This window comes from Alligator sinensis, unplaced genomic scaffold, assembly GCF_000455745.1.
Source record: "Alligator sinensis unplaced genomic scaffold, ASM45574v1 scaffold705_1, whole genome shotgun sequence".
Lineage (NCBI taxonomy): Eukaryota > Metazoa > Chordata > Crocodylia > Alligatoridae > Alligator > Alligator sinensis.
In genome coordinates, this window is record NW_005842663.1 from 665,845 (window position 1) to 679,997 (window position 14,153).

A 14,153-nucleotide genomic window follows, 5' to 3' on the forward strand; every position below is an offset into this window, starting at 1 on the left:
TGGCTAGTGTAGCACTGCTGAGCCTGTAAGTGTGTTGTGGACTGTTTCTCCCCGGATGGAGCACTTTGCATTTCTCTGTATTAAACAACATCAAGTTGAGGTCAGCCCACCTCGTGAACCTGTCCAGGTCAGCCTGTAATGCCGTGCTGTCCTGGAGCGTGACCACACCCCACATAATTTGGTGTTGTCAGCGAACTTTGCCAGCTCACATTTAATATCCGAATCCAAATCATTGATGAACATGTTGAAAAGTACTGGTCTGAGTACTGAGCCCTGAGGGACGCCACTGGTCACCTCCTGCCATGATGACTCAGTCCCGTCTATCAGTACTCTCGGGGTCCTACCATGGATCCAGTTTCCTAGGCACCGGACCGTAAAAAAACAGCATTTTTCCAATTTAACCATGAGGACATCATGGGAAACCAAGTCGAAGGCCTTTTTGAAATCCAAGTGTAAGACATCAACCTCATTTCCCCTATCCAGGCAGCAAGTTACCTGATCGTAGAAGGAATTGAGGTTGGTTTGGCATGAACTGTTCATAATTGTGGAATCAGAAAAAGAAAAAATATATATAAATGCCTTAAACTTTGATCATACAAGTTATAAGATGACATAACCGCTTTGTGGGGAATTGCTGGCTCTGCATAGTAGAACAGATAAGGGAAAGTGTTTGTTCTTTGTCACTGCTCTGCAACTGCTTCGCTCACCGCGGCCTTGAAGATAGCAGAAAAAAAGTATGTAAAACTCTGATTTCCAGGTGCAAGAAGGGGGTGTTAGTTCTCGCTTTGTGAGCTAACCTTGTCTCCCCCATAATTCCCATCCTGATAACAGCCAAGCAGTAACGAACTAGTGTTTGTAGCTGCTTTTTCTAGCAAACTCCACTATATGATCACGTGAGTTGTAAGCGACTGTTAAAAAGTATATAAGTCTCCTGATTTTGCTATTGGGGGGGAACCCCTTCCAAGTGCTTGGGAAATCCATGTCACTTTGGAATCCCCCCTACAGCTGTAGTTTCTTTTGAATAAAAGCTTCTGCTGACCTGACCCAAAAGTATGCTGCATGTGTTTCCATGACATAATGAAGCCATGTTGGCTATCCTGCAGAACACTGTTAGCCTGTTGGCTATCCTGCAGAATACTGTTAGTCTGTTAGCCTGTCTGTAATGGACTCTGATAATGTTTTCCAGGATTTTACCTGGGACTGAGGTAAAACTGATTGGCCTGTAACTCCCAGGGTCCTCCTTTCTCCCTTTCTTAAAGATAGGCATACCACTGGCCTTCTTCCAGTCTTCCTGGATCTCTCCAGAGTGCCACTAATCTTCAAATAACATGGCTATAGTTTGCGCAATGACGTCAGCTAGTTCTTTTAGCACTCTTGGGTGTAGTTCATCTGGTGACTTGTAGACATTTAGTCTTTGTAAATGCTCCCCCACAAGATCTACATCACTATGGGACGGTGGTCGCCCCCACCATGATCATGCTGCATCCTATCAAGCAGGCTAACACCCTTGGACTGGTGGAATATACCTGGACTTTAAAAAAATCCTTTGATCTGGTGTCCCATAACCTCCTCATGGAAAAATTGGCCAATTGTGGCCTCTGCTACACCACAGTCCGATGGCTGGGAAATTGGCTCCGAGGTCGGACCCAGAAAGTAGTGGTCGATGGCAGTGAGTCATTATGGCGCTCTATGACCAGTGGCATCCCCCAAAGCTCTGTCTTTGGACTGGTTCTCTTTAACATCTTTATCAACCATGTGGACATTGGTGTCAGAAGCGTACTGGCTAAGTTCACCGATGACACTAAACTTGGGGGTATGTGCCCACACCTGAGGACAAGCTAGTGATCCAGGTTGACTTGGATAAGCTTAGTAAGTGGGCAGACATAAGTCTGATGAGTTCAATGCCGATAAATGCAAGGTACTCCACCTAGTGGGAAAAAATCCTGCAGCATACTTATAGGCTTGACAGTGCTACACTTGCTAGCACCACTGATGAAAGAGACTTGGGGGTCATGATTGACCACAAGATGAACACGAACCACCAATGCGATGTCGCAGCTGGTAAAGCAAACAAAACCCTGGCTTGCATTTATAGATGCTTCTCAAGTAAATCTCAGGATGTCATCCTCCTGCCATAGTTGGCCTCGGTGAGGCTGTGGCTGAAATACTGCATCCAATTCTGGGCTCCGCAATTCAAGAAGGATGTCAAGAAGCTTGAAAGAGTCCAGAGAAGAGCCATGCACATGATCAGAGGGCAGGAGAAAAGGCCTTATGAAGACAGGCTGAGAGCCATGGGATTCTTCAGTCTGGAAAAGTGCAGGCTCAGGGGGGACCTGGTGGCTGCCTATAAATACACAAGGGGTGTTCATCAGGATCTGGGAGAACGTCTGTTCACCAGAGCGCCCCAAGGTAAAACAAGGACCAATGGTCATAAACTCCTCCAAGACCATTTTAGGCTGGACATAAGAAAAAATGTCTTTGCTGTCCAAGCCCCCAGGACCTGGATTAGATTCCCTCCAGATGTGGTACAGGTACCTACTCTGGACTCATTCAAGAAATGCTTGGATGCTTATGTTGCTGGGGTCCTTTGACCCTACCTGACTTCCTGCCACTGGGGCAAGGGACTGGACTTGATGATCTTCGAGGTGCCTTCCAGCCCTAAGGTCTATGAAATCTATGAAATACCGACATGAAGTATTCATTCAGGAGTTCACTTTTGTCCTGAGTGTTGGGTATCAGCTGTCCCTTTTTAGCTGTCAGGGGTCCTATGCTTTCCTTATTTTGTTTCCTACTCCCTACATATCTAAAGAAGGACTTTTTGTTGTCCTTGATTTTGGTTGCCAGTTGTATTCTGTTTGTGTTTTTGCTGCCCTGATCAGCTCCCTACAGGTGCAGATTATTACTGTGTACTCCTTTTTGGTAGCAATTCCTCACTTCCATCCCTTGTAGCCTTCTCGTTTTGATTTTAGTCTCCTATGAGTTGACATCAATGTTGGGTTTTTTTAAGTTGGCCTTGAGTATGTCCCTGAAGTGCTTTCTCTGCCCTCCTCATGAGCATACACCTTGGCCTTCTGTAAGCAATGACTTCCAAGGTATGGAAAATACTCAACATTCTCCAGAGTCTCACCACAGATTTGGATTACCAGAGGTGGGGAGTATTCATTAGGAACTTGTTAGTGGAGGACCTTAGTCTTCTGAATATTAAGTGTTGTTCCCATTTTCTTGTATGCCTCAGTAAAGACGTTGAGGATTGCCTTAAGGTCTGCTTCTGAGTCAGCATACACTACAGTATCGTCAGCATACTAGAGCTCAATGATTGAGGTCAGGGTGGTCTTGGTTTTGACTCAGAGTTGGTTGAGGTTAAATAGCTTCCCATTCATTTAGTAGTTTAGCTCCACTCTGGCTGGAAACTTGTTGGTGGCCAGATGTAGCATTGCGACAAGGAATATTGAGAAGAGTGTTGGAGCAATGATGCAGCCTTGCTTAACTCCCATTTTAACATCAAAGGGATCTGCAATAGATCCATTACTGAGAACCACCACTTACATGCCATCATGGAGCAGACAGAAAATGGTGACAAATTTTGGTGGGCATCCGTATTTCAGAAGGATCCTCCACAACACTTGTTGGCTGACAGAGTTGAAAGCTTTCATGAGGTCAAAGAAGGCCATGTAGAGAGGCTTTTGTTGTTCCCAGCATTTCTCCTAAAGCTAGTGAGCTGTCAAAATCATATTAGTTGTGCCTCTTGATGCCCTAAACCCACACTGAGATTCTAGGAGGAGCTCTTCAGCAAGTGGAAGGAGACGTTGCTCTTCAGCAAGTGGAAGGAGAAGTTCAGAAGGATTCTCAGAATTATCTTTCCTGTGGTGGACAACAAGGCTATCCCTCTGTAGTTTCCACAGTCAGACTTGTCTTCTTTCTTGAAGATTGTCATAATCATGGCAGCCCTAAGTCATCTGGGATTTCCTTATCATTCCAAATCCTTAAGATGAGGGCATGAACCTGTGATGACGTGAGCTCCTCTGCCCCCTGGGTGAAGATTGCCATGGGGATTCCATCCATTCCAGATGCCTTCTTATTCTTCATGTGCTCGATCCGTTTCCTTACTTCAACTAGGGTTGGAGAGATTCCGAGATTATCTCTGACTGGATGGAGTTCATAACAGTCTCATCAACAACAGAGTCTTAATTGAGAAGGTCTTGAAAATGCTTCTTCCAATGGGCATTGATTAGGTCTCCTCCAATCTTTAGGTCTCAAGGGGGTTGGTCCCTGAGGGCGCTTATCCATGTTACACCTCTCCTGTTTCCATGTTACACTTTTCCTGTGTCCACGTGACAAAAATTGCCATTAAGCTAGCTAAATTGCATTTGTGTATCCATGTTATCATCTTATTTTATTGGATGGGGGGGGTTGGGGGGGGGGGGGGGGTGGGTATCCGTTTTATTTTTAGCTCCTGAATTTCTTCCATGAGGGTTATTTTTATCATTTTAAATTTGTAACATGGATCTGACTTATGCCCAAAAATGTGATTTTTTCCCTGCTTTGCAACTATTGCACCATCAGGTGCTGCTTGGGTTCACTTGTAAATCCATGGAAATCCATGAAAGTTCATCTAATTTCTCCTGCACTGATTCAACCAGGTGCTAATCTTGCAAATTTTTACTGATTATTTTATTACTTATTAGATTCATGAAAAATGATATTTCCAAAAAAACATGTTCTGCCTTTTCACATGCACCACGCTTCTGGCTGTTCTTTTCCCCACTGTGCTGCTGCCACTTATCAGAGGTGGCCAGCCTCAGCTGCATTCTACCCAGACCACAAACTATTTTTTCCCTGCTCCTGCCTGGAGTTGGGAGCACCCCTGCCCCGGTGCTCCCCCCAATAGTGTCGTTATCCCCCACCCCCACTGTGCTGCTGCTTATTACAGTGAGCTGGCCAGCCAACCAGCCTCAGCCTCTTTCCACCCGGACCCCAAACATTTTTTTCCCTGCTCCTGTGTGGAGTTGGGGGCACCCCTGCTCCCATGTTCCCCCCAGCAGTGCCACTATCCCCCACCCCTGCTGTGCTGCCACTTTATCATAGTGAGCCGGCCAGCCAGCCAGCCTCAGCTGCATTCCACCCGGACCCCAAACTTTTTTTCCCTGCTCCTGCCTGGAGTTGGGCGCATCCCTGCGCCTGTGTTGCCCCCAACAGTGCCACTAGACCCCAACCCTACTGTGCTGCCACTTATCACAGTGAGTCGGCCAGCCAGCTTCAGCCGCATGCATTCCACCCAGACTCCAAACTTTTTTTACCCTGCTCCTGCCCGGAGTTGGGTCCCCCCCACCCCCCTCCTCCCCCCAGCAGTGCCGTTATCCCCCCCCCCCACTGTGCTGCCACTTATCACAGAAAGCCGGCTGGCCAGCCAGCCTCAGCCTCTTTCCACTGGGACCCCAAACTCTTTTTCCCCAAACCCCTGCTGGCTGGCTAGTCTCAGCCACTGCTATTTAATTCCACCGCCTCCAACTATTTTCCTGCTCCTCTTCCACCCGTTTTTGCATTTTTTCAGTTCCAGTAAGCACTAAAGAAACCACACATATCATGGATATTAGTGAGAAGTTGAATCTCCTTAGCCTTGCCTTCCCACCATCTGCCCTCCCACCATTCCCATCACAGTGAACCGGCTGGCATTCCTCAAGAAATGTATCTGCTCTTTCTCTACAGCAGAAAGTTTGGATTCCAGATGCAGGAATACAAGGCACTGTCCAGGCTAGGGCAGATACCCCTCATTCATATTAGGTGGTTACTCCTAGAGGTCTTCTCCATAGGAATCGAGAGCATCTCCATCATATTCCACCTGTCTACTACACTAGGTCAAGATGTATGTCAGTTTCATAGATTCATAGATGTTAGGGTCGGAAGGGACCTCAACAGATCGTCGAGTCCGACCCCCTGCCTAGGCAGAAAAGAGTGCTGGGGTCAGATGACCCCAGGTAGATGCCTATCCAGCCTTCTCTTAAAGACCCCCAAGGTAGGGGAGAGAACTACCTGCCTTGGAAGCCCATTCCAGATTTTGGCCACCCTTACCATGAAGAAGTTTTTCCTGATATCTAGCCTAAATCTGCTCTCTGTCAGTTTGTGACCATTGTTCCTTGTTACCCCGAGAGGTGCCATGGTAAACAGAGCATCTCTGATCCCTTGCTGCATCCCCCTGATGAATTTGTAGAGGGCCTTCAGATCACCTCTCAGCCTTCTCTTGCAGAGGCTGAAGACGTCCAGGTCCCACAGTCTCTCCTCATAGGGCTTGTTCTGTAAGCCCCTAACCATACGAGTGGCCTTCCTTTGGACCCTCTCGAGTCTATCAACATCCTTCTTGAAGTACAGCACCCAAAACTGGATGCAGTACTCCAACTGTGGTCTGACCAATGCTGCATAGAGGGGAAGTATCACCTCCTTGGTTCTATTTGTCATGCATCTGCTAATGCATGATAAAGTGCAGTTAGCTTTGCTGATGATCACACTGACGACTCATGTTCATCTTGGAGTCCACTATGACTCCAAGATCCCTTTCTGCTTCTGTGCTGCTGAGAGGGTCACTTCTGAGCCAGTAAGTATGCTGGATATTTTTGCACCCTAGGTGCAGCACTCTGCACTTGTCCTTGTTGTACTGCATCCTGTTGTGTACTGCTCACTTTTCTAACCTGTCCAGGTCTGCCTGCAATCGTTCCCTACTCTCCAGAGTGTGCACTTCACCCCACAATTTAGTATCATTCGCAAACTTGGACATAGTACACGTCACACCCACATCCAAGTTACTGATGAAGATATTGAAGAGTACAGGTCCAAAGACCCAATCCCGCGGGACCCCACTATCCACCTCCTTCCAGGCTGATACCGGCCCGTCTGTTACCACTCTTTGGGTGCGACCGCTAAGCCAATTTGCCACCCACCGGACCGTGTAAACATCTATGTCACAGCCTCTTAATTTATTTATAAGAATGGGATGAGATACTGTATCAAAGGCCTTGCTAAAATCCAAGAAAACAACATCCACCTCTACTCCTGCATCAAGCATTTTGTGACCCTGTCATAAAATGAAACCAGATTGGCCAGGCATGATCTACCTGCTATGAATCCATGCTGGTTGCCCTGCTGCATTATTTTTCCCACTGGACTCCCACAAATACGATCCTTCATAATCTTTTCAAAGACTTTTCCAAGCATGGAGGTGAGACTGACTGGCCTATAATTATTCGAATCCTCCTTCCTCCCCTTCTTAAAAATAGGGACTACATTGGCCCTTTTCCAGTCCTCCGGGACCTGACCCAAGCGCCATGAGTGCTCAAACAGCCGTGCCAGTGGTTCTGCTATGACACCGGCCAATTCCTTCAGTACTCTCGGGTGCAGCTCATCTGGGCCTGCTGACTTAAACACATCCAGTCCATCCAAGTGACTCTGCACCAAGTCACCGTAGACAGTTGGTCCCTCTGATGCCCATCTAAGAACCTATTAGGAGACTTATCTTGAACTCTGTTCAAGAACACTGAGGCAAAAAACTCATTGACTAGCTCAGCATTGCCCCCCCTGTCTGTCACTGATTTCTCCTTCTTGTTCAGTAGGGGTCCTGTGCTGCCCTGCACCTTCCTTTTACTCCCGAAAAAAACATTTTTTGTTGTCTTTAATTTTTGTTGCCAGCCTCAGCTCTGTAGTTGCTTTGGCCTTTCTAACTGCCTCCCTGCAAGTGCAGGCCAAGTAGGTATACTCCTCCTTGGTAGCCCCCCCCGCCCCGCTTGCCTTCTTTTTTGCCCTTAGGCTCCCCTGGATTTCCCTGTTTAGCCAAGGAAGTTTTTGGGCTCCTTTCCCCCTTTTCCCTCATTCTGGGATTGTCTCCATTTGCACCCGAAGGATCGCTTTCTTTAGGAACGACCAGCCTCCCTGGACTCCCATCTTGCCAATACTCTTATCCTGCAGTCCGTCATTGACTAAATTCCTAAGCACACTGAAGTTTGCCTTCCTAAAGTCAAGCACTTCCACCCTACTAGTTCTACCAAATAGATTAGATTTTTTAATCTATCCACTTTAAATGAAAAAACTTATTGATGTTTCTGTTTTGATTATTCTCTTTTTGCAGGGAAGTGAGTGGTAAAGACTCACAAGAGAGTGATGTGCTTGTAATCTCTCCTCTCAAGATGATTTTGCAGTTTTTTTGGAAATCCTTTAAGTTTCTCCTGAGAAAGGGGAATGTAGTAGTAGTAAGAGTTAACTCCCTTCCTGAGGGCTGACATGATGGCATCAACAGGAAGTTGTCAGCCATGTTTGTGTGTATGTGTTAGTTGCAATAAAGCCCTTTTGAGAACTAGAAGTCTCCCAGCCTTTTCCTGATCTATGAGATAGCACAAATGGATTTTTGGGGACTCGAGAAGGGTGGAATAAAATCACACTTAGGTGCCTAAGTCTATTTATGCTCCTAATAGGTGAAACAGAAACTGGCCCTGTGTGTGGAGCAACCTGCCTTGACACACAGGGTGGTCTTTAAGGCATTTCTAATATGTACACCATGGACTGCTCTCCCCGATCTATTGTGGTTGTAAAAAAATAGCAGTCAGAGCATAAGGCAGGGAAAGAAACAAAACAGGTAACAAAGAAATCACACATCCCCCAAGAGACTGGACTTCCTGCCAGGCTCAGGTGGAGGTCCTGCCCCTATACGTCCCATAGAATGCCAAGTTAGGCACAGGAATAAACTGACCCAGGGAAAAGAACTGACCCTATCCATCAGTAAGAAAAACTAGGCCCTTACAGCTGGGGCCTGGACCCTGTGAACAAAGTCCCTATCAGGAGAAGGAGGCTTCTCCCCCTACACTTGTACATCCTCTTTATTGAGAATACCACTAACCCCATGCTTGTCTTACCTGCTTCAGTGCTTTGTGGGCCATGTTCCCATCTGCACACACACTGCACTGCCACTACCTGAACTATGCATTTGCCATTTAATCTGGGTCTTCTGGTGCAACCACAGCAGGGCCAGACTCACCCCTGTAGGCTCCAGAACAGGTTCATCTAAGTCCATCTTTTCAGCATAGGCCTGGAGAAGCGTGAATATGTCCTTCGACATGATGGCTTTCTGCAACCCCCGATGCAGGGCAGTTGAGCTCTCACTGCTCCTCTTAGCATATTTCCTCTCAGCATATTTGGAAATAATGTAATCTTTCCGAAGGGCCCTGGAGGGAATCAGCATTAGGAAACAAATAAGAATTCACACAGAAGGCCCCTCCATCATGAGTATTCCTGCTCAGGTCTGGTCAAAGCAGACACAGGCCTGAAGCCAAGGTGCCCAGTTAACCACCTGAGGGCCAGTGTTGCACCTTCTCATCCTTATCTGCTCCTCCTGTTCCCCTGCTCTCACCTCAATCCTGCTCTAGCAAATCTGCTAACTCTACTAATATTTTGGTAGCTTTCTTAAAGCCCCAGCTCCTTGAGCCAGGTAATTAGAGAAGAACTTTAGCTTTCATTAAAAAATATATCAATCTGTAGCCCTCATGGCTGCACAGAACGGATGGAAAACAGCTCAAAGGTGACATCAACCTGAAGGCAAAAAAATGAATAAAACCTCCCTATTTGTGTAATCAAAAGATTTTTTAAAGCCATTTCATAATATTTTGGGCTTGACACAGTATTTGATCACTTTGATAAGTGGCACTATCCTGGGCTACACTGACATTGTCCTGATTGCTAATGCAGCCTTCCAGAGCCTTATTAATTTCACTGTGTAGCACCAGAACTGGAATCAAATCCAAGGTGCAATAGCAATGGGGTAGGGATGGGAGAACAGAGAATGCCAGCACACCCTCCCCTGCAACCTCCCATCAAATAGCTGTTTCAGGGGTTTTCCCCAGGGATAACTTCAGCATTTCTTTAATAATAGAAGGTAATGATGGAGACACCTATTTATTTTCCAGCATTTTGTCCCATCTAGTTTCAAATATCCCGAATCATAGGACTCCTGTCCAGTTCCCTGAGCATCTTCTTGTATATCCCATGGGAGGCAGGGTTTACTGGGAGTCAGTGGGCATTTACCCTCTCCAGACTTCATCACCCTTAGTCTCAGTTCTGTCCCATAGATTAAACTAACAATCTCCGGCCTTAGAGTGAGCATGTCAAGGTTTCTACCCTTCCTTACAAATAGCCTCTCTTGCACCCTGATTATTGTTAATGCTCTGCATAGACTTCTTCCTGGCTATTTATGTCTTACTGACAGAGAAATGCCCAGAGATGAATGCAGTATTCATAGAGCAGAAGGGAGAGTTTATTTGGTCTTAATGTTCTCTGAAATATTGCCTTGCATTTTCCAAACTGGACTTTGTGTTATTTTCTCCTCCTGCTTCCATTCCCTTTGTAGGGATTTCTGCCTTCATACCTGTTTGAGCCAGTTCCTGATTTGGGCCTGATTCAAACCTGTGCCGCCAAAATTGTTGTCAAGTTCTGCCATTCCAATTTAACAGCATCCTATGTGCCACTCAGCAATACAGGGCACAGGAACCTGGGCCTGGGATATGATCTGAAATATCATTATTGTGGAATTCCTTCTCTCCTCCCAATCATAACTGAAGATCTTGCACCCACATCTCTACAACTGTATGTGACCCCTTCTCATCAATGATGTTTTCAAGTGTGTTCAACATTCCAGTTGCTCCCATTGACATAAATGGAAATATATCACTACAATTAATGGGGACTGGTCACCCAGTCCCCAAAGAAGTTTTGAAAAACTCATATCCATCCTGCTGCCACTATAGGAGCTTCTCCCCTGACAATTTTTCTTTGTGATATACCCATTCTCTCTTGCTCTTCAGCTCACCCTTACTATCACAGACCAAGCAATTCACTCATTCTACCTTCTGCAAGTTCTCACCCACTTCACCCCAGCACTTTCTCTGTAGTGATGAGTTTTTCCAGTGCAAAGTGCCCCTTGTCCTGCTTTTGCAGCATGATACTTCTGCTTTGGTGATTCCTTTGGCTTTGGTTCTCCCTCTAGTTTTGCACTTCTGATTCTACTCTTGTACAACTGTCCATTGCTGGAGGACCCTGGGCATCTGTCCTTAGAAACAGGACATAGAGTGCATTTAAATGGGAGGTCAGAGTGCAGGGGAATGGATAAATCTCTACAAGGCCCCATACTTAATTTATGAAGCAGGTGAGGGCTGGCTTGGGACTCCTGAGAAGGAACTTACATATCACTGTGTGTCGCTGGCTTCAGTGAAGAGCTGGGAAGATTGGCTTCCACGATGTTATTAAAACCAGAATTGCCAATATTCTTAGCCAACTGCAAAACAAACAAGCTAGAGACTAGTTGGTGCAATGTACTGCAAAGCTGAAGCATGTGCCAGCTGCAAGGGGGTATGGAGACCTGGGAAGTCAGGGTTGTGGCAATCCCTAGCATAGGGACCCTGACTCCTTTGTAAGGTGCAGTGAAGCTCCAATGCATATTATTCCTGTTTGTGCTCTCAGCATGCCACTACCCAAGGTTTGCAAGTCCCTTAGGTAGCCCAAAACCTGTATTTCTAGCTGTAGAGCATTTACTAAGCTGGCAGAAGCAGGTAGGGCATCAAGAGGTAGCAAAGGGATACCTGAGTTGGTGACTTTACCCCCAGGACCCCTCTAAAATGCCACATATGGCTCTTATCTCCTCCCCTCTCCCAGTACCAGTGCTATACCCTCATCATCAACTAAGGTCCCATCCTGGTTTAGAGACGTGGCCCTGATTGATCTCTCTACCAATGACTAGTAACCTTGATCCACCATCTATAATCTTGCCATTGCCAACACTATAGCAGCCCCTCTCCCATAGCTGCCAGTGTCCCCTCCCCTCCCCCCCACCATTCAATGCACTTCTCCATGAGACCTAGCAAGTAGACTGGAAATTATACAGGCAGCTCCCTACCAAGAGCTCAGAGGTTGCCAGTTTATCCAGGGACAGTGACTGGATGCGGGAAAGGTGCACACCCATCTCCCGGTGAATACCAGAGCACTCAATGCAGATCAGGATGCCCAGGTTAATGGAGAGCCAAGTGGGATCTGTTAGGGTGACACCATGTCCTGAGGTTAGTATGAACCTCTAGCTGGAAATACCAGATAGCCATAGCATAGGTCAAGTGACTGCCAACCACTCAACCTCCAAGGATTGTCTCCCAATCCTGTGGCCCCAACCCAAGCATCAGTTGTGGTGAAAATAATGCAAAAAAGGATGAAAGTAAAAACTGGCATGGAAAGTGAGGGACCAATTCTGTGCCCCAACCCAGAGATCTGCTGCAGTCCTCAGCAAGGGACAGATGAGCATGGGGAAGCCCTTGCCAAGCCTAGATCCAGTCTAGCCAGCTTCTCCTTTTTCCTCCATGCAGTCTCTGGTGCTAAGGGAAGGAATAGATAGAGTTCAATGTGCTTGGATGGTTCCTTTGGCCATGGACAGGCAGTAGGTATAGCTTGGGGGGGCCAGGGGTGGCAGAGAACTTGACAACAGACTCAGCTCATTGCCAGCTGGCCAGAGCCAAACATCCATGCCAGAGAGAGGAATGTGAGAACATTATAGGGGAAAGCACATGTCCCTGAGCCATGAGAACTGTGAGGTCTTGGGTCTGACTGTACAGAATGGGTCAAATCTTCAGAATGGGGAGTTCTTTGTGTAGCAAAGCTTTCAAAGTTATTTGAACTCATTTTAGTGGTTTTCAAGTAATTTGAATCCCTTTTAGTGGCAGTGGAAAGGACATTCCCTGTGGTCATCTTCAGTCTCTGCCACATTTCTGCTGTTGGTGTATGGAAGTGGACAGGCATGCAGGCCTAGCTGTCCAAATGCTGTGGCTGTAGATGATGGGATCACCATAATTCTGAGGAGCAGTGCTATGGCATCACCAGAAGTTTAGGGCTCCCACACACCCAAATATACAAGGTCCACAGAGGCTGCCTGGCCATTACTACTCGGGGTGCTAGAGCTCTGAGAGGGCATAAAACCACTCACTGAGCTTTAAAGGTTTTTAACACTCCTGGAGCTTCCCAGTTGGAGAGAGGTTGTTTTTTCACAGAAATGTCATCTCACTCTGTGCTGCTGGACATTGAGATGTGGGCCCTGTTCCTGGCTTGCACTCTAACTCATTCTGTCCTCTCTGTGTCTCAGTTTCCCCCTCTGGGAAATGGGGCCAGCTCTGAGGATGCTTGACAGGAGTTAGAACTCGGGTGATTTTCATGCCTGTGTTCCTGCACAGACAGCCAGTTCAGGATGAAGTGAAAGTACTCCCACTGGGAAGAACATTTCTTGTTCCACATATGCCCATTACAGTGTTTGGTGGAGAGTAGCACAAAGCAGTTCAGGGACTGATGAGGGCCAAGTGCAGGTGGGAAGAGGGAGGCCAATGGCAGGATTGATGGTAGCTTCCATGCCAGAGTTGGAGAAGTGCCTGACTGTGCAGAAACTGTGCATGTCCTTCATTCAGAACAAAACCCCTGCACTCTTACCTGGCAACGAGCAGTCACAGCAGGCCCTGTTCCCTGGCAGGCACTTTATCTCCTCAATAATGGCCCTTGTCAGCTCCTCCATACTGTTCTCTCCACTCCCTTGGCCCCTGTTGAAGGCCACATTCAGAGCCTCCTCCTTGCTGTTGCTGAGAACAGAAATCCAGCTGCACAAAGGAGGGAATTGATATTGTTACAGGGATGCTTCTGCTCCCTGCCCTGCCTGGAGAGCTCATCTCGCAAGGACATGCTCAGCGAGCATCAGGAGTGCAGCATGTCTCTGTGCTTCAGTGCACAGGGGGAGGGTGGCCATATAGCAAGGCCTCTACCCTAGGCTGTAGCTCCACACATGTTTTAAAGTGCAGGGCAGGTTGCAGTGGGAAATCATAGGGTTGGAAGGGACCTCATGGCTCCTCTGGTCCACACCCCTGAATAAATGTAGAATGTGCTAATTTCTATACCATCCCAGGCCAAATGCTACCTCCTAGAGGGTAGGGAGGACATAGGGCAGTGTCTAAAAAGCATAGGCTTTATGGTCCAACTGCTGTGGCATATAAGGAGTAGAATGGTCCAAAAAGCTTGCTTCCAGGAACTCTTTGCCCCTTACAAGGAGCCCTTTTACTGGCAGATTCCTCAGCCCCCACTCCAGGACTTACGCAATACATTCC

At 47.1% G+C, this 14,153-nt stretch overlaps 1 protein-coding gene across 1 annotated transcript in view; it reads right to left on the minus strand.

Moving 5' to 3' along the window:
- The window catches only part of LOC102384135 (arf-GAP with SH3 domain, ANK repeat and PH domain-containing protein 1-like), a 97,815-nt gene that overhangs the window by 36,031 nt on the left and 47,631 nt on the right, over positions 1 to 14,153 (minus strand). Inside the window, exons 14-18 of the mRNA XM_025215716.1 lie at positions 14,142 to 14,153; positions 13,489 to 13,652; positions 11,924 to 12,057; positions 11,214 to 11,305; positions 9,017 to 9,203 (exon numbers count right to left, since the gene is read on the minus strand). Coding sequence (XP_025071501.1) covers positions 9,017 to 9,203; positions 11,214 to 11,305; positions 11,924 to 12,057; positions 13,489 to 13,652; positions 14,142 to 14,153 — 589 coding nt within the window. The remainder of the gene's footprint in view (positions 1 to 9,016; positions 9,204 to 11,213; positions 11,306 to 11,923; positions 12,058 to 13,488; positions 13,653 to 14,141) is intronic.